The sequence below is a fragment of the Triturus cristatus genome, chromosome 8 (genome assembly GCF_964204655.1).
Source record: "Triturus cristatus chromosome 8, aTriCri1.1, whole genome shotgun sequence".
In the NCBI taxonomy this organism is placed as follows: domain Eukaryota; kingdom Metazoa; phylum Chordata; class Amphibia; order Caudata; family Salamandridae; genus Triturus; species Triturus cristatus.
Genome location: NC_140591.1, coordinates 14,152,758 through 14,171,723, shown reverse-complemented (window position 1 = coordinate 14,171,723; position 18,966 = coordinate 14,152,758). Strand labels below are relative to the sequence as shown.

The window sequence follows — 18,966 nt, the reverse complement described above, 5'->3', positions numbered from 1 at the left end:
GCCGTTGGGCTTCACGCGCTGGATTGATCTCCTGTATGACCGGCCGGTCGCTAGGGTGGGGTTGAACGGGCGAATATCGGACGCATTTGTGGTATCGCGGGGTACCCGGCAGGGTTGCCCACTATCTCCGCTGCTGTTTGCGGTGGCGATGGAACCTCTGGCGGCCCGGCTCCGCCAACATCACCGATACAAGGCTCTGCGCTGTCTTCAGCGAGAGGTCCTCATCTCCCTATACGCGGATGACATCACGCTCTACATACGTGACCCCGCTGCCAACCTCAACCCTATCCTCCGTGAGTTTATTCGCTTCGCAGGTATGTCTGGTATCCATATCAATTGGGGAAAATCCACCATATTTCCCCTGACTGCGGCCGCTCAGCCTTTCCCTCTGGACTACCCTCTACGGTGGGACATGGATGAGGTTCGCTACCTGGGCATACTTCTCTCCCATGACCGAGAAGAGCTAATGCGGATGAACTATGGCCGCACGTTTGACTATATCCAGGCATGGGTGTCTAGATGGATCACGCTGCCCCTCTCATTTGCGGGCCGCGCTTCCTTAATTAAGATGGTGGTTCTTCCGAAACTCCTGTACCTTTTCATGAACATCCCATATTACCCTGGCAAGTCCTTCTTTCGTCTTTTGAGGTCTGAGCTCATTCGCCTGGTCTGGGGGGGGAGGAGGCCGCGTCTCCGTTGGGAGGTTTTGACTCGCCCATTCGCACAGGGAGGGCTCGACCTCCCGGACTTTGAGCTGTATTATCACAGCGCGCAGGCCCACTACATTCATCACTGGATTCGCCCCACGCCCTTCCTGCCGCAGACGGCTGTGGAACATTGGCTGGTTGCGCCTATTCCACTGGAGGGAGCGATACTCAGTACACCAGAGACACATACGGCGTACCGCACCACGATCTCGAGTTCCATTCTAGCATGGCAATACATTGCGAAGGTAGCACGCGCACCGCTGCTTTATTCTCCACTGCTTCCTCTGGCATACCATCCCCGTTTGCCTCTTTTACAGGAACAACTGTTTAAAAACTCTATGGCCAAACTCCACATTACAACATGGGGGGACCTCTATCATGACGGACAATTCCGCTCCCAATCTCACATGTTCGCTCACTCTGCACCCACTTTCATGGACACCTTCCTATATATCAGGCTTCGTAGTGGTATTCGTGCATTAACAGGGGACTTTCCTAGTGAGCCACCCACGCTGGAACCCCTGCATCGTTTACTTAAGGCTACCACTCCGGCTCATGCAGTCTCCACCCTATACCACTCGCTACACACTACTCTAGACTTCTTGCCGTGCAGGGCACGTACTAAATGGGAGGAAGACCTAGGACTGCCCATAGCTGACGAACTCTGGAGCTATTGCTGCTTACAAACCGAACAGATCTCCTCCAGTAGCAGGTTCAGGGTGATTCATTGTAGGTTCTTACATAGGCTCTATTGTACTCCAGCACACATGCATAGGGTGAGCCTTCGAGAGGACGATCTCTGCTGGCGCTGGCGCGCTCCGGGGGCGGACTTTCTTCACATGACGTGGGGATGCCGGGAGATTGCCGACTATTGGCAACAAGTGTCCTCCGGCGTTTCCGAAATGATAGATGTCCCACTGGCACCCTCTCCGACACAGGCACTCCTGGGCTATACTAAAACTATACGAAAACCGGTCCGCAGATTTGCCACTATCGCCCTTCTTTTGGCGAAACGTCTGATAGCCTGTAGATGGGGACGGGGCAGAGCTCCCAAATTTAAGGATTGGATCGGTGATATGGTACACTGTCAGGACACTTTGCTTCGATATGCTGAACTTCTGCCTTCCGCTTCAAGGCCAACTGACAACTGGGGTCCCTTACAGGCATATCTGTTGTCACACCCACAGACATAGCGGGCCTTCTTACCCGCTTCCCCCTTCACCTTCCTAGACATCGCTCCTACGGTAGTGACCCACCCTCTGTCCCTCGGCCAGGCAGCACACGGGGATGGGAGGTGAGACGGCCATTGTGCACGATTGCGAGGCACCTTTATACCACTGCTGCATGTTACTGAGGGTCGACTATTTCAATGCAAGGTGTCTCGTGGTGGATGGGTGATGGTCATTCACACTGGCATGCTAATTATCCTGCTTCTTATGCCGCAGCCGGCCCCTGGAGGGTTGTAGGCAGGCAGCTGTGTTTAACATTCATTTTCATTCTCGTATCAAGCCGCCGGCCACAGGATGGTTGTAGGCGTGGGGCTGTGTATTTCGTATTCATGCTGAATAAAGGTTTTGAAAACGTAAAAAAAAAAAAAAAAAAAGCTTGTTCCTTTGCTCATTCTGGAAGACAGCCAAACATTCACTGATTTCAAAAGGAGTTTCTGCCACCACTGGTTTAGGTCAGGAGCACACACCTGAACCCCACACAGGAACTAACAGGGAGTCCGACCACCCAAGGATCTTCTTAGCAGATTATTTAAAGCTCTCTGGACCCCATACAGGTGGCCGATCCAGCTATGGCCTGAACCTAATACTCTAGCTGTTAAAGACTGATTTAAGTCACAATTCTTCGTCTCCACTATCAAATTTGCCTCAGGATGCTGGGGAGAGGGGTACTGCACAGCTACACCCAAGGTACCCATGGAATACCGGTAAGCCCCAGAGGCAAACGCTGGTCCCTGATTCAAATGGCATGCAGCTACTGCATATGTCCTGATGAAGACTTGCAAATCTTTTATAACAGTTCAGGTGTAAGATGATTTCTGTGGCCACTGCCATAGGAATCAAGAACAGGAGTCTACTGCTAGTAGGATGTATTTAAAGGAACCATCACTGTTTAGTGGCCCGCAGAGGTCCAAATAAATGCAGGCCTGGGGCTTGTTGGTATTAAGCTGTGACAGCCACCATGATGTCTCAATCTATCCTCGTGTTGACACAAGTCACTGCAGCTACAACAGCAGTTTCCGCTGCTGCCTTTGCAGCTTCATCAGCCAATGAATTCCCTGCAAAGTGTATTTCTATGTTGGTGGCTCGGTGTGTGAATTAGATGAGCTCATGGCAAACTTGCTTAAAAATTTGACACCTTTCCCCAAACCAATTTGTCCTTGATAGTGTACCCTTTTGAATCTCTGAATCTAATCTGGCTCCTATAGTGTAGCTACTCATTGTAAGACTGGCAAGAATAATACGACTCACACACAATATGTGTGGGGAATTTGGCACCCATATTTTCAAGTGTCGGAATTAGAGATTTCAGTTCAGCCAGCAGTCCAATCACCTAGTGATTGTGTGAACGTTTTGAGAGGTTAGTAGGCCCCATCCCTCATTTTACCCCTTACCTCTCTGCAAGTGGTAGAGTATTGATGAATTGTTCCAACTGCAGGCTGGGCAGAACCATCAGTGTAAACTATGAAATCATATTGATCTAGAGGCATGATTTCACTGAGCACAGGATATTCTTGTTCATATTGTATGTCGGCTTGTGTTTGTAAAGTAGAGTGAAAGATGTAATGCACATCTTTCGCTGTTAAAGAATTGGCTCTCTGTATCCATCTAGAATGCAACGCTTTAACATTTAGGACACTGGCCTTTGTGACGGCCTCTAAAGCTGGAATGGGAGTCATGATAAAATGCGTTTCCCCTGAGCCAAGGATCTTTCTTTGACTACAGCTGTCTGCACTGCCATCAGTATTTTTTCTGTCGGGGCAAAACGCATTTCTGCATTGGAGTATAGATGCTACTTATATGCTATTGACACAGTGTCACCCTCATTGAAAGTGACATGTGTAGTCTCCTGTTCCCGCAATTATGCTGATCACCAAATTTGTTGTGTTTACTCTTGTGTAAGTGTTTTGATTCTAGCATGTTAGTCTGTACTGAACACAAGACCTGTGTATGTTCTGGTGCCCAGTGTGTGCTTGAGAAATCTGAGCGTATTCATTCATAAAACGGTTTTACCTGTTGTGCATAATCTGGTATTTATTTTAATTGTATTTATAACATTTTATAGCGCAAACATGACCCTTGCGGGTCAAATTTAGAAAGTCCAGTAGTGATTGTAGCATTTTTTTGCGTTTGTTGGTTTTAGAAGTGCACATTTCTCTAGGCAATGTGGCGCTAAGATTTTGCCTTCATTTGATAACTCGTATCCCAGGAAAAGGGCAATGAGAATTTTAGCTCATCCTTGAACAACGTGATCTACCCTGGCTAGGTGTGTTTCCAAATCATCACCTGTAAGGTATATGTCATAGATATAGGACAATGCTTCGTGGCAAAGCTCTGTAACAGTCCTGGTACACGGGCTGAGAACAAGCTGGAGCTGCTCTTATGCCCGTGTGGGAATTGATAACATTGTTTTTGTGAACCCTAGGGCGGGAAATGTGCTTAAATACCTGCTTTTAAATGCTGTTGTTTTGTATTTTTTGTGCACTATCAGGCACATGCATCATCATAGGGTTTTGCGATTCCTTAATAGCGATTATTAAGGAATCGCAATTAAGGAATAGCAAAACCCTATGCATGTAGGAATCGCTAAAGAAATAGCGATTCCCACAAATTCCTTAATTGCGACTAGCAAATTGCGAGTCGCAATTAAGGAATGTCTTCCCATTCATTCCTATGGGCCTCCAGGCCCATAGGAATGAATTAGAGATTGCGGGAGCAATTTGCGAGTACCAGTAGGTACTCGCAAATTGCTCCCGCAATTTCGATGGTGCAAGGGTGTCAAAATGACACCCTATTGCACCCATGTATGTTCACTCTGCACAAATGTTGCATACACACATGCTCTAAGGGCATGTGTGTGGGCAACATGAAACTTAGAAAAATGCAAATAAGTGCATTTTTCTAAGTTTTCGCAAATTACCATGAGGTCCAGCCTCATGGTAATTTGCTCACGCTAATAGCGAAATCGCTATTTTTTAAACTGTAATGCATTGCATTTAAGGAATCTCAATTAGGGATTCCTTAAATGCAATCGCTATTTAAGGAATCCCAATTTTGAGATTCCTTAAATAGCGATTTTTGCATTTGGGATGATGCATCCCAAAGGCAAAAATACCGGTCGCAAAGGGGCAGATTCTGAGAATCTGCCCGTTTGCGACCGGTTTTGTGCTTGATGCATGTGCCTGTATATTGTTCATTAGCGCTATGCTGTGTGCACTTTTTACTGCAAATGTGCGAGTGTGACTATTTAATTGTCTATAGTCTGAGACTAGGCAGTGTGAATGGGATTGTTCCTTGGAGAGGTGCACGGTTCAATGACACCTTGATATTCCCGTTGTGTCACTAACATGTCTTTCAGCATCATGTTCAATGGCGTATTGTGGTCGCTCTTGCGGGCTGGACCTTATGGGTATTATAAGGTAAGGTGACTCTACACCCCAGCACACCACACATGGTTGTGGTTTAATGCTGGGGCTTGTGCAAGGGCCCAGTCCTTGGCATGCACATGTTTAACTGATTCTGGAACAATCAGGGAGAAAGCTAGTACTGTCATGCTTTGCCCTCGTGGGACTTGTTTTACAATCCCAGGTGGCCAGTCTCTTTCAGCCAATAGAATGTCATAGCCAAATGTTAGGTTCTCCCAAAAGATAACTTTAATTGTGCGAGGAATGTCACCCTCCATCGGAAGTGGTAAGCTTTACAATCTGCCTGGAGCACTAACCCTCTGCTCCGGTGTTTCCACCTGAACAAACTCAGCTGCTTTCACCGACAGGCACTCTTGAAGATTCTGGTGAACTTTCGTGGCTTCTGCTGCACTGTCTAGCAGAGTCCGAGCCCACTCCTTGTTGAGAAGCAGTCCTCAATCTGTGCTCATACTAAAGTGAGATCCCAGCCACTTTCTTTTTTTTAAAGTGAGGCTTTTGCTGAGCCGGTTTGTCCTCCTTTTGTTTATGATTATATCAGAAGAGAGTCCTTCTTCGGTTTCACATACTCCACTAACCTGTGCTCTGATGTGTTTTTGGATGGATCCTGAAACTAAGGAGGAGGTCTGTGTATCAGTGTACTGATACCTATCAGGTTGTTAAATTGTTTCACGGCTGTGCAGATTATAGCATTTTCAGAGGACTCCTGTGGAGGAGATCCACCCGTGCTTGAACTTTTAGCACAGGTTGGAGCACTGCTCATTTATGGAACGCTTGGGTTGGAGGAATGCTTGGGGTGGAGGAATGCTTCTTTTGGAGAAATGCCTAGAAGGGTAAATACTTGGGGTGGGTGAATGCCAGGGGAGGGTGAATCCTCAGGTTGGAGGAATACTTGGGTTGGAGGAATGTTTGGGTTAAAGAATACCTGGGGTGTAGGAATGCCTGTGTGTAGGAATGACTGGGGTGTAGGAAAGCTTGGGGTGTAGGAATCCCTGGGGTGTGAGAATGCGTAGGTTGAGGAAATGCATGGGGTGAAGAAATGCCTGGTGTAGTAATGCCTGGGCTGTAGGAATGACTGGGGTGTAGGAATGCCTGGGGTGTAGGAAGGCTTAGGTTGAGAAAATGCCTGGGGTTTAGGAATGCCTGGGGTAGGAATACCTGGGGTGTAGGAATGCTTGGGGAGTAGGAATCCCTGGGGTGTGAGAATGCTTAGGTTGAGGAAATGCATGGGGTGAGGAAATGCCTGGTGTAGTAATGCCTGGGGTGTAGGAATGACTGTGGTGTAGGAATGCATGAGGTGTAGGAATGCCTGGGGTATAGGAATGCCTGGGGTGTAGGAATGCCTGGGTTATGAATGCCTGGGGTGTGGGGATGCCTGGAGTGTAGGAATGCCTTGTGTATAAATGCCTGGGGCATAGGAATGCCTGTAGTGTAGGAATGCCCGGTGTAGGAATCCCTGGGGTGTAGGAATACTTGGGGTGTAGGAATGCCTCGGGTGTAGGAAGGCTTAGGTTGAAAAAATGACTGGGGTGTAGGAATGCCTGGGGTGTAGGAATGCCTGGGGTGTAGGAATGCCTGGGGTGTAGGAATGCCTGGGGTGTAGGAATGCTTGGGGTGTAGGAATGCCTGGGGTGTAGGAAGGCTTAGGTTGAGAAAATGCCTGGGGTGTAGGAATGCCTGGGGTAGGAATCCCTGGGGTGTGAGAATGCTTAGGTAGAGGAAATGCCTGCGGTGAAGAAAGGCCTGGTGTAGTAATGCCTGGGCTGTAGGAATGGCTGTGGTGTAGGAATGCATGAGGTGTAGGAATGCCTGGGGTGTAGGAATGCCTGGGGTGTAGGAATGCCTGAGTTAGGAATGCCTGGGGTGTGGGAATGCCTGGAGTGTAGGAATGCCTGGTGTATAAATGCCTGCGGTGTAGGAATGCTTGGTGTGTAAGAATAACTGGGGTGTAGGAATGCCTGGTGTAGGAATGCCTGTGGTAGGAATGCCTGGGATGTAGGAATGCCTCGGGTGTAGGAATGCCTGGGGTGTAGGAATGCCTGGGATATAGGAATGTCTGGGGTTTAGGAGTGCCTGGGATGTAGGAATGCATGGTGTAGGAATGATTGGGGTGTAGGAATGACTGGGGTGTAGGAATGCTTGGGGAGTTGGAATCCCTGGGGTGTGAGAATGCTTAGGTTGAGGAAATGCCTGCGGTGAAGAAATGCCTGGTGTAGTAATGCCTGGGCTGTAGGAATGGCTGTGGTGTAGGAATGCATGAGGTGTAGGAATGCATGAGGTGTAGGAATGCCTGCGGTGTAGGAATGCCTGGGGTGTAGGAATGCCTGGGTTAGGAATGCCTGGGGTGTGGGAATGCCTGGAGTGTAGGAATGCCTGGTGTATAAATGCCTAGGGTGTAGGAATGCTTGGTGTGTAGGAATAACTGGGGTGTAGGAATGCCTGGTGTAGGAATGCCTGGGGTAGGAATGCCTGGGATGTAGGAATGCCTCGGGTGTAGGAATGCCTGGGGTGTAGGAATGCCTGGGATATAGGAATGTCTGGGGTTTAGGAGTGCCTGGGATGTAGGAATGCATGGTGTAGGAATGATTGGGGTGTAGGAATGCTTGGGGTGTAGGAATGCCTCGGGTGTAAGAATGCTTGGGATGGGAATGCCTAGTGTAGGAATTCTTGGTGTAGTAATGCCTGGGATGTGGGAATGCCTGGGGTAGATATGTCTGGGGTAGGAATGTCTGGGGTGTAGGAATGCCTGGGGTAGAAATGTCTGGGGTGTAGCAGTGCTTGGTCCCCAGAATGCCTGGTATAGGAATACCTGGGGTAAGAATGTCTGGGGTAGGAATGTCTGGGGTGTAGGAATGCCTGGGGTAGGAATGTCTGGAGTGTAGGAATGCCTAGTGTAGGAATGCTGGTATAGGAATGCGTGGGGTAGGAATGTCTGGGGTAGGAATGTCTGGGGTGTAGGAATGCCTGGGGTAGGAATGTCTGGGGTGTAGGAATGCCTGGGGTAGGAATGTCTGGGGTGAGGAATGTCTGGGGTGTAGAAATGTCTGGGGTGTAGGAATGTCTGGGGTGTAGGAATGTATGGGGTGTAGGAATGTCCGGGGTGTAGTAATGCCTGGGGTAGGAATATCTGGGGTGTAGGAATATCTGCGGTGTAGGAATGCCTGGTGTAGGAATGCCTGGTGTAGGAATGCCTGGTGTAGGAATGTCCGGGGTGTAGGAATGCCTGGGGTAGGAATATCTGGGGTGTAGGAATGTCTGCGGTGTAGGAATGCCTGGTGTAGGAATGCCTGGTGTAGGAATGTATGGGGTGTAGGAATGTCTGCGGTGTAGGAATGCCTGGTGTAGTAATGCATGGGGTGTAGGAATGTCTAAGGTGTAGGATTCGTTTCCCGCGAACACTTACCTGTGGATGCTCAGTTACCTGTGTAGACCCCTCCACCTCCCACCAGCCCCAAAGATGCCGGGGTGTCTCCAAGGGGTCCCCTTCCTTGGGTCCTGGTCTATGAAAAACATCCCCCCACCCCCAACCCCCTCATCTTCACCAGGTGTCTCACCTGCTCCCCACTGATCACACATAAAAAGTGCTTTGGGGTTTAGATGCGCCCCCTCTGGCCTTAGCAATCTTCAGCCACATTCTGCGGGTGACCCTTCCTCGGGGTGCAGCTGAGTGGGCGGAGTGCAAGGCCCTAGTGTGCTTGGACGGGAGCAGTGCACACAGCTCCGCGGAGTTCACTCTCTCCCCTTCTCTTTCAGCTGACTGCTCAGGTCCTGGAGAAGAAGGGCGTGGGCATCGCCCTGGTGGATTCCAAGAAAGGGGCCAAACTCGCCAAAAAGCTTGGTAAGTCTTTTAATTGTGGTGACGATAATGACCTTGGACAGATTTCTGAAAGCTTGGATGACGCGCCTTGTGCCCTTCAGCACCTCCTGTTCCTACTCTGAAGACAAAGCACGCAGTCTGCGGCTCTCTCTGTGCACCTCAGTCCTGAGCTAGAGACCCCTCTCATCTATACCTGTGATAGAAGCACAGCTCCCTCTATGCACCTCAGTCCTAAGCTAGAGACCCCTCTCATCTATACCTGTGATAGAAGCAGAGCTCTCTCTGGGGACCTCAGTCCTGAGCTAGAGACCCCTGTCATCTAAACACTGCGATAGAAGCACAGCTCTCTCTATGCACCTCAGTCATGAGCTACAGAGCCCCTGTCATCTAAACATTTTGATAGAAGCACAGCTCCCTCTATGCACCTCAGTCCTGAGCGAGAGACCCCTTTCGTCTAAACACAGCGATAGAAGCACAGCTCTCTCTGTGCACCTCAGTCCTGAGCTAGACACCCCTCTCATCTAAACACTGAGATAGAAGCACAGCTCTCTCGATGTACCCCAGCCCTGACCTAGAGACCCCTGTCATCTAAACACTGTGATAGAAGCACAGCTCTCTCTATGCATCTCAGTCCAGAGCTAGAGACCCCTGTCATCTAAACATTTTGATAAAAGCACAGCTCTCTCTATGCACCTCAGTCCTAAGCTAGAGACCCCTGTCATCTAAACACTGCAATAGAAGCACAGCTCTCTCTATGCATCTCAGTCCTGAGCTAGAGACCCCTCTCAACTAAACACTGAGATAGAAGCACAGCTCTCTCGATGTACCCCAGCCCTGACCTAGAGACCCCTGTCATCTAAACATGCAACGGAAGCCCAGCTCTCTCAATGCATCTCAGTCCAGAGCTAGAGACCCCTGTCATCTAAACATTTTGATAAAAGCACAGCTCTCTCTATGCACCTCAGTCCAGAGCTAGAGACCCCTGTCATCTAAACACTGTGATAGAAGCACAGCTCTCTCTATGCACCTCAGTCCTAAGCTAGAGACCCCTGTCATCTAAACACTGCAATAGAAGCACAGCTCTGTCTATGCACCTCAGTCCAGAGCTAGAGAGACCCCTGTCATCTAAACACTGTGATAGAAGCACAGCTCTCTCTATGCACCTCAGACCTAAGCTAGAGAGCCTGTCATCTAAACAGTAAGATAGAAGCACAGCTCTCTCTATGCACCTCAGTCCTGAGCTAGAGACCCCTGTCATCTAAACACTAAGATAGAAGCACAGCTCTGTCTATGCACCTCAGTCCAGAGCTAGAGAGACCCCTGTCATCTAAACACTGCGATAGAAGCACAGCTCTCTCTGTGCACCTCAGACCTAAGCTAGAGAGCCTGTCATCTAAACACTAAGATAGAAGCACAGCTCTCTCTATGCACCTCAGTCCTGAGCTAGAGACCCCTGTCATCTAAACACTGTGATAGAAGCACAGCTCTCTCTGGGGATCTCAGTCCTGAGCGAGAGACCCCTGCCATCTAAACATTGCAATAGAAGCCCAGCTCCCTCTATGCACCTCAGTCATGAGCTACAGAGCCCCTGTCATCTAAACATTTTGATAAAAGCACAGCTCTCTCTATGCCCCTCAGTCCTGAGCTAGAGACCCCTTTCATCTAAACACTGACATAGAAGCACAGCTCTCTCTATGCACCTCAGTCCTGAGCTAGAGAGACCCCGTCATCTAAACACTAAGATAGAAGCACAGCTCTCTCTATGCACCTCAGTCCTGAGTAGGAGACCCCTATCGTCTAAACATTTTGAAAGAATCACAGCTCTCTCTATGCACCTCAGTCCTAAGCTAGAGATCCCTGTCAGCTAAACACTGCGATAGAAGCACAGCTCCCTCTATGCACCTCAGTCCAGAGCTAGAGACCCCGTCATCTAAACACTGCGATAGAAGCACAGCTCCCTCTATGCACCTCAGTCCAGAGCTAGAGAGCCTGTCATCTAAACACTAAGATAGAAGCACAGCTCCCTCTATGCACCTCAGTCCAGAGCTAGAGAGCCTGTCATCTAAACACTAAGATAGAAGCAGAGCTCTCTCTATGCACCTCATTCCTGAGCTAGAGAGCCTGTCATCTAAACACTGTGATAGAAGCACAGCTCCCTCTATGCACCTCAGTCCAGAGCTAGAGACCCCTGTCATCTAAACACTAAGATAGAAGCACAGCTCTCTCTATGCACCTCAGTCCTGAGCTAGAGAGCCTGTCATCTAAACACTGTGATAGAAGCACAGCTCCCTCTATGCACCTCAGTCCAGAGCTAGAGACCCCTGTCATCTAAACACTAAGATAGAAGCACAGCTCTCTCTATGCACCTCAGTCCTGAGCTAGAGAGCCTGTCATCTAAACACGGTGATAGAAGCACAGCTCCCTCTATGCACCTCAGCCCTGAGCTAGAGACCCCTGTCGTCTAAAACATTTTGATAGAAGCACAGCTCCCTCTATGCACCTCAGTCCTGAGCTAGAGAGCCTGTCATCTAAACACTGTGATAGAAGCACAGCTCCCTCTATGCACCTCAGTCCAGAGCTAGAGACCCCTGTCATCTAAACACTAAGATAGAAGCACAGTTCCCTCTATGCAGCTCAGTCCAGAGCTAGAGACCCCTGTCATCTAAACACTAAGATAGAAGCACAGCTCCCTCTATGCACCTCAGTCCAGAGCTAGAGACCCCTGTCATCTAAACACTGAGATAGAAGCACAGCTCTCTCTATGCACCTCAGTCCTGAGCTAGAGACCCCTGTCGTCTAAACACTGAGATAGAAGCACAGCTCCCTCTATGCACCTCAGTCCTGAGCTACAGACCCCTCTCATCTAAACACTAAGATAGAAGCACAGCTCTCTCTATGCACCTCAGTCCTGAGCTAGAGACCCCTGTCGTCTAAACACTGAGATAGAAGCACAGCTCTCTCTATGCACCTCAGTCCTGAGCGAGAGACCCCTGCCGTCTAAACATTGCAATAGAAGCACAGCTCTCTCTATGCACCTCAGTCCAGAGCTAGAGACCCCTGTCATCTAAACACTAAGATAAAAGCACAGCTCTCTCTATGGACCTCAGTCCAGAGCTAGAGACCCCTGTCGTCTAAACATTTTGATAGAAGCACAGCTCCCTCTATGCACCTCAGTCCAGAGCTAGAGACCCCTGTCATCTACACACTGAGATAGAAGCACAGCTCTCTCTATGCACCTCAGTCCTGAGCTAGAGACCCCTGTCGTCTAAACACTGAGATAGAAGCACAGCTCCCTCTATGCACCTCAGTCCTGAGCTACAGACCCCTCTCATCTAAACACTAAGATAGAAGCACAGCTCTCTCTATGCACCTCAGTCCTGAGCTAGAGACCCCTGTCGTCTAAACACTGAGATAGAAGCACAGCTCTCTCTATGCACCTCAGTCCTGAGCGAGAGACCCCTGCCATCTAAACATTGCAATAGAAGCACAGCTCTCTCTATGCACCTCAGACCTGAGCTAGAGAACCCCTGTCGTCTAAACACTGAGATAGAAGCACCGCTCTCTCTATGCACCTAAGTCCTGAGTGTAGGAGAGTAGGATCTGCCTCTTATGGTTACCCCCACTTTTTGCTGATGTATCACTGTTTTTGACATAGGCCGACTGGGATCCTGCTATCCAGGACCCCAGTCTATCTGCTTTGTCCTCTAAATTGATTGCATCCACTTTATGTACACTCCAGATTGGATTTTGGGGTAACCTTATCAGTCCCTAGTAAATGGTACACCATGAGACCTCCCACGGGCTGCAGCATGTATTATGCCACCCCTGAGAGGCAATTAAAAATGACACCACAGGTCTGCTACAGCAGCCTGTGTAAGGTGGTGCATGCACCCCTTACTTAGATAAAGGTTCCCTATATCTTTTCTAAATCACTACACATATAAACCTAGCAGTCACCCCTATGGCAGGCCTTAACAATCCTGAAGGAAGGGTGCTGGGTTTTATGTGAGAGGGTGCCCCTGCATGAGCAGGGACCCTCTGCAGCCTTCGGAACCTATTTTCCGGGGTTGTCTATGCAGCAGCCAACCATACATATTTAAGTGCATTATAACCTCGTGGTAAATGCTAACTTTAAAACGGCTGCTTAGAAACATGTCGTGTTTGGTGTCAAATACCTTGGAATCATACCTCCCCACCAGTAACTGGCGAGGGAGGTATGATTCCACCCTTCTAGAGGGACTTATGCGAAACACAGGTACACCCGGTACCAGCTTTCTCAACCTGGGCATTCCAAAATGGATGCTGCCAGCCACAGACACGAGTCTGCCCTCCTGCTGCTGAGCCAAGCTCAAGCAGAGGAAGGCCTGACAATAGGTTTCCTGTCACAGGGTGGTGTAACCACCTCCCAGACAGGCGTTAGTGTATTGGGGCTGGGTGGGTGCACTCTGACAGTGCCAGAAAGTCTGCACTGGGGCTCATTTGGTGTTCCCATGCATAGTCCAGCTCAAACCGGTTGCAGGACCCATTTGCTCCTGCTCTGGCGCGAAACAGGACAAGGGACATGGGTGTAGCCACCCCTCTGTCCTGCCTCACCCCTAGGAGGGTCCCCAGAGTCAGTCCAACCCCTTCCCTGGGTATAAAGTGGGAAACCTGACTACTGGACTTTGGATTTTACCTGGAGTAAACTCTGCAAGCAGAAACCACGTACTTCGATGGTCTACACTTTGCTGGACAACTGAAGAATCTCCCTTGGAGTAAAGGAATTACTCCCCTGCAGCAGTAGGCACCTAGTCGCATCTTACCGGTTTGCATTTCCCGAGCTCCTAAGGATTCAGAAGATTTCTGCAACACAGGAGGTGGGTTCCTGGCCATCTCTGAGGTTGATCTGCTCTCTCAGCAATTATAAGACCAGTATTCCTCGTGGGGACCGTGCAACCTGAACTCCTGTGCACCGTGTACTTTTGCAGCAGCATATGCTTTTTGGAGATCCCTGAGGCTGTGCTTTGTACTACGTGTAGTCCCGCCCGAGCAGCATTTCCACTGAAGATCTCCGGCCTCCAGTCCATGAGTGCTCTGTGGGCTGGTGCTTTGCAATTCCGCTCAAGGTCCCTTCGCGATCCCTGGTCCTTTGGCCGGTGGGTCCTGGCAAGGGTCACTTTGATTTTCCTTGGGCTTCCCTGGTTTCTCCAAACGTTGCCCTCCTGGACCTTGCTGGTTCATACCATAACCTGTTTCCTCTGTCCGCGTGGGTTGCCTTTACCAAGGCTTGTTGGAGTTCAATCCGGACACTGACCTCTCAGCATTCGATATCGTTCGAGGGACAGCTCACCTCCGGACTTTGGTCATCGTCGATGTCTCCTGGTCCCCGTGGCTGCAGAGTCATGCATTCTATCTTCACACCTGAAGCACCCGACATCGGTTGGCATTCGTTTATCGTGCCCTTGGTCACCCTGAAGTGACCCAGACTCTGTCTCCTCTACTTTTAGGTTCTTCTCACCTTGGATCCAGGCTTGGATTTCACCGGACACTTTTCATCTTCCCGGCAGCAGCACTTCTTCACATCAGCCATTGAAAACGACGAGGGTTTCCGACACCACGGCACCCGGCTACTCTGGGATAGGTAACACGGGTACCACTGTACTCATAAGGGTACTGGCCTTAGAACCTTCTATGTTCCAAAGGGTTTGCTTGAAGTCCTCTCCGAAGTGTCCTTAAACTGTCATTGTCCAATTGCAACTTTCCCATAGAGTTGTACGGAGCTCGCGTCTGTGTTCCCACACTGCACCCGTCCCCCGTGGGTCTCCTGTGTCACTCCTTTGGGTGGTTCCTTGGGGTCCCAGCGATTCTACAGGTTCTAGGCCCTGTGTCTATTGAAGTCATTATTGTTATACAATTTTTTAGTATATGGTTCGGTCTTCCCCTGGAGCCCGCTGTGTTTTGTGCTATTTACTGTCATTCTATTGATTAAGTATTGTGTGTTTTGTGCTCTAATCTCATATAGAGATTAGTAGAAAGTGTTTAGTAATAAATACATATATTTTATATAACACTTGTGTGGTTCTCCTTTCATTTGATTACTCAGGAGGTTCTGATCTGGTAAACCAAGCTGCTTTACATTCCTTCAAGCCGTAGCCTGAAGGCTGGTCTCCATAGCTACCACTAGGATAGCTTTCATAAAGGTTATCTATAACCTAATCACCATAAGGGTCATTTGGACTGGTACAAGTTGCCCACTTTAATTAGTGGACAGTATATACCAGGCCAACTTCTCACCTTCATTCCTACCCGCCTAGTGCGCTTTACAAATTATATGATTGATTGATTGATTGACCCAAGATGGTAGCCTTCCCTGCTTGTGCTGCTGAAGCTCCCTGGTCCAAGATAGCACTCGACCATTTTCCTGTGATGTTGTTTCCTGTTCCACTCATACACAAGAAAGGTTGGATCTAAAAACGATGCAGCACAATCCTTTAGATTCCCTATTTTTGTTGCATTCATCCTCCTTGTTAGAAATGGGGGTCTCTAGTTGGCAATGGCTGGCCACTGTCCAAGTAGGGACCCTTCTCCCTAAGTCAGAGTAAGCGGGCTACACCCTTTGATGACCCCTGCTCAACCCTGTGGTAACGTAGCACGAGCAGCTAGGCTTATCTCAGAGGCAGTGTGTGAAGCATTTATGACCATACACAGTAACACAGTGAGGAACACTACAAAGGGACACCACACTAGTAGTTATAAAAAATAAGTATCTTTATATATAGACATAACACAAGACCAATAACAGTAAAAAGCCACAATACTAGAAAAATAGGGGTACTCTTAAAATGCTGCAAAAATAGTTCAAGTGTGCAAAGAGGAGTTCAGTTCAAAGTAGTGGTCTCTGCGACCCTTTTACTTACAAAGTACCTGGATTCTGTAGCAAAACAACCCAAATGTCGCTAAGGAGCTGTAGCGATGATTTTCCTCACGCTAAGCCGGCGATGCGTTGAAATCCTTGCCGCAAGGGAGGATGATGCGCCGAGCCTGTTGCGTGTGCGAGCCTGTTGCGATGAGAAGAAATGGCGCTCCACTAGGGAGCGACGATCCGGGTGCGATGCGATGAAGATGGCGGATGCCCGGCGTCCGCGCTGCGATGTCATGAAGCGATGAACTCGATGAGATGATCTTTGGTTAGTGAGCACTTGGAGGCCCGCAAGCGTCCGATGCGATGATCTTCAGGTTAGCGAGCCTTTGGCAGCCCGCAAACGTGCGATGCGATAATCTTGAGGTCAGCGAGCATTTGGCAGCCCGCAAACGTGTGATGAGATGATCTCCGGTAGCGAGTCCTCAGTTGCAGCAGCGCGACGATTTTTCGTACGCGCTTCAGCTGCGGCGGCTCGCAAACGGGCGTTAGCGACGACTTTCAGCACTCTTTTCTCTGGAGTAGAACTAGAGGCCCTGGAACTCACAGGAGCCTCACCTGCAGATAGAAATCCTCGCTGGGAGGAAACAGGCGGCTGGTGGTGTAGTCTGATGTGCCTGAGACTCCAGCAGGAGGCTAGCTCTCTTCTAGCCCTTGGGTGATTGCTTTAGCAAGTTGAAATAAAAGTTCTCTTCAAAGTCCTTATCCTCTTCTTCCAAGTCCAGTGAAAACTACTGCAGGCCAATCCAAGAAACAGCACACAAGCACAAGGACAATCCTTCTCCGGCAGATTCCTTTAGTTACACGGACAGAGGTTCTTCTTGTTGTCCAGGAGCAATACAAATTGTAGGGGTTTCAGCACAGATATTTATACCCCAAAAGTATTTGTTCTCAGAAGCTACAAGTTTCTGAACCCAGCCAGAACCAGTTCTGCCCAGCCCTGGAGCACTTTGTTTACCAGGCTGCATCCTTCCTTCCAGAAAGAGGGGGTCTGCCATCAGACGCACAGTGGGAGGTGGAGCCAGCATTCACCTTGCCAGGCACAGCCCTATTCAGGTCCAGGAGCTACCCCTCCCCATACTCCAATGCAGATCTCTCTATTCAACCCAGGTCTGACTCAGCCTGCCCTGTCCCTCCAAAACCAGACAGCCAATACACATAACAGCAGAGCACACTGGAAGGCTTAGGCAAGAAAATACCTACTTTCTAAAAGTGGTATTTTCAAACACAGAATATAAAAATAAACTTCACTAAAATATGTATTTTAATATTCTGAGCTCAGGCATACTAAATTCGTTTTTCTACCATATTCTTTGGGTCAGTTAGGACTATAGAATGTAATAGTTAAACTGCCCATTCTGGCCTATGGAGAACAGGTAGCCTTACAGTAGTGAAAAACAAAATTGGGTGTAATTCACTACCAGGACATGCTACACACATCAGAGCATGTCCTACCTTACACATATAATGCACCCTACCTTAGGGGTGACTTACATGATGCCAAGAGAAGTTTCAGGGGCTGGGAAGTGGGTGCACTTCACAGCCAAGATGGCAGTTCTGGACTGCACACAGACTCTGCAGTGGCAGGTCTGAGACACACTTTACAAGCTGCTTCTGTGGGTGGCGCAAACCAGAGCTGCAGGCCCACCAGCAGCATTTGGTTTACCAGCCCTGGGCACACACAGGCCACGCTACTAGGGACTAGCTGGTAAACCAAATAAGCCAATCATGGATATACCAATTCACATGTCATATTTACACAGGGAGCATTCGCGCTGTGGCACTGAATGGCAGTGGCACAGCGCCCAGAGCATCTAATACCAGCAAAAACAGAGGAGATAACAGCGAAAAATGGAAGGGAGACCCACGCCAATGGTGCCAGGTCTAACACTCCTCCTTAGATTCTCTTTGCCTGGATTTTTCTGCAGCTGTTGCAGGTGGTCTTGGTGCCTCCTGGCAGTCCTACGCTCGTTCTCTGCTCCATCTCAGATGGGCCTGGTGCCTCCTGGGGGGGAGTCCTACGCTCATTCTCTGCTCCATCTCAGGTGGTCTCGGTGCCTCCTGTGAGGCAGTCCTACGCTCATTCTCTGCTCCATCTCAGGTGGTCTCGGTGCCTCCTGGGAGGCAGTCCTCTGCTTGTTCTCTGCTCCACCTCAGGTGGTCTCGGTGCCTCCTGGGAGGCAGTCCTCTGCTCGTTCTCTGCTCCACCTCAGGTGGTCTCAGTGCGTCCTGGGGGGACAGTCCTCTGCTCGTTCTCTGCTCCATATCAGGTGGTCTCGGTGCCTCCTGGGGGGGAGTCCTCTGCTCATTCTCTGCTCCATCTCAGGTGGTCTCGGTGCCTCCTGTGAGGCAGTCCTACGCTCATTCCATGCTCCATCTCAGGTGGTCTCGGTGCCTCCTGGGAGGCAGTCCTCTGCTTGTTCTCTGCTCCATCTCAGGTGGTCTCGGTGCCTCCTGGGAGGCAGTCCTATGCTTGTTCTCTGCTCCATCTCAGATGGTCTCGGTGCCTCCTGGGAGGCAGTCCTATGCTTGTTCTCTGCTCCATCTCAGGTGGTCTCGGTGCCTCCTGGGAGGCCGTCCTACGCTCGTTCCGTGCTTCATCTCAGATGGTCTCGGTGCCTCCTGGGAGGCAGTCCTCAGCTCGGTCTCTGTTCCATCTCAGGTGGTCTCAGTGCCTTGCTTCACAGCTCTTGTAAACCTCTTCATCTTCAACCAAGAACTTTCTATTTTGCTAAAGGTTTCTTTTTCTGCCCTTGGTGGCTTTTTCCCTCCTGACTGTAACAGTGCTAAAGAGACACCTGACACCCCTCTATTGAATGTTAAGGACAGGTTGCCACTGTGGCTACTGGGGGTGATGTCCTTTCTTCGGACAGTCACAAAGGGCACATGAGACTGT

At 49.5% G+C, this 18,966-nt stretch overlaps 1 protein-coding gene across 1 annotated transcript in view; it reads left to right on the top strand.

Annotated features, from left to right (window-relative positions):
• The window catches only part of CASQ2 (calsequestrin 2), a 301,670-nt gene that overhangs the window by 176,066 nt on the left and 106,638 nt on the right, over window positions 1–18,966 (top strand). The window contains exon 2 of the mRNA XM_085620733.1: window positions 9,109–9,193. Within this exon, the coding sequence (XP_085476859.1) occupies window positions 9,109–9,193 (85 nt within the window). The remainder of the gene's footprint in view (window positions 1–9,108; window positions 9,194–18,966) is intronic.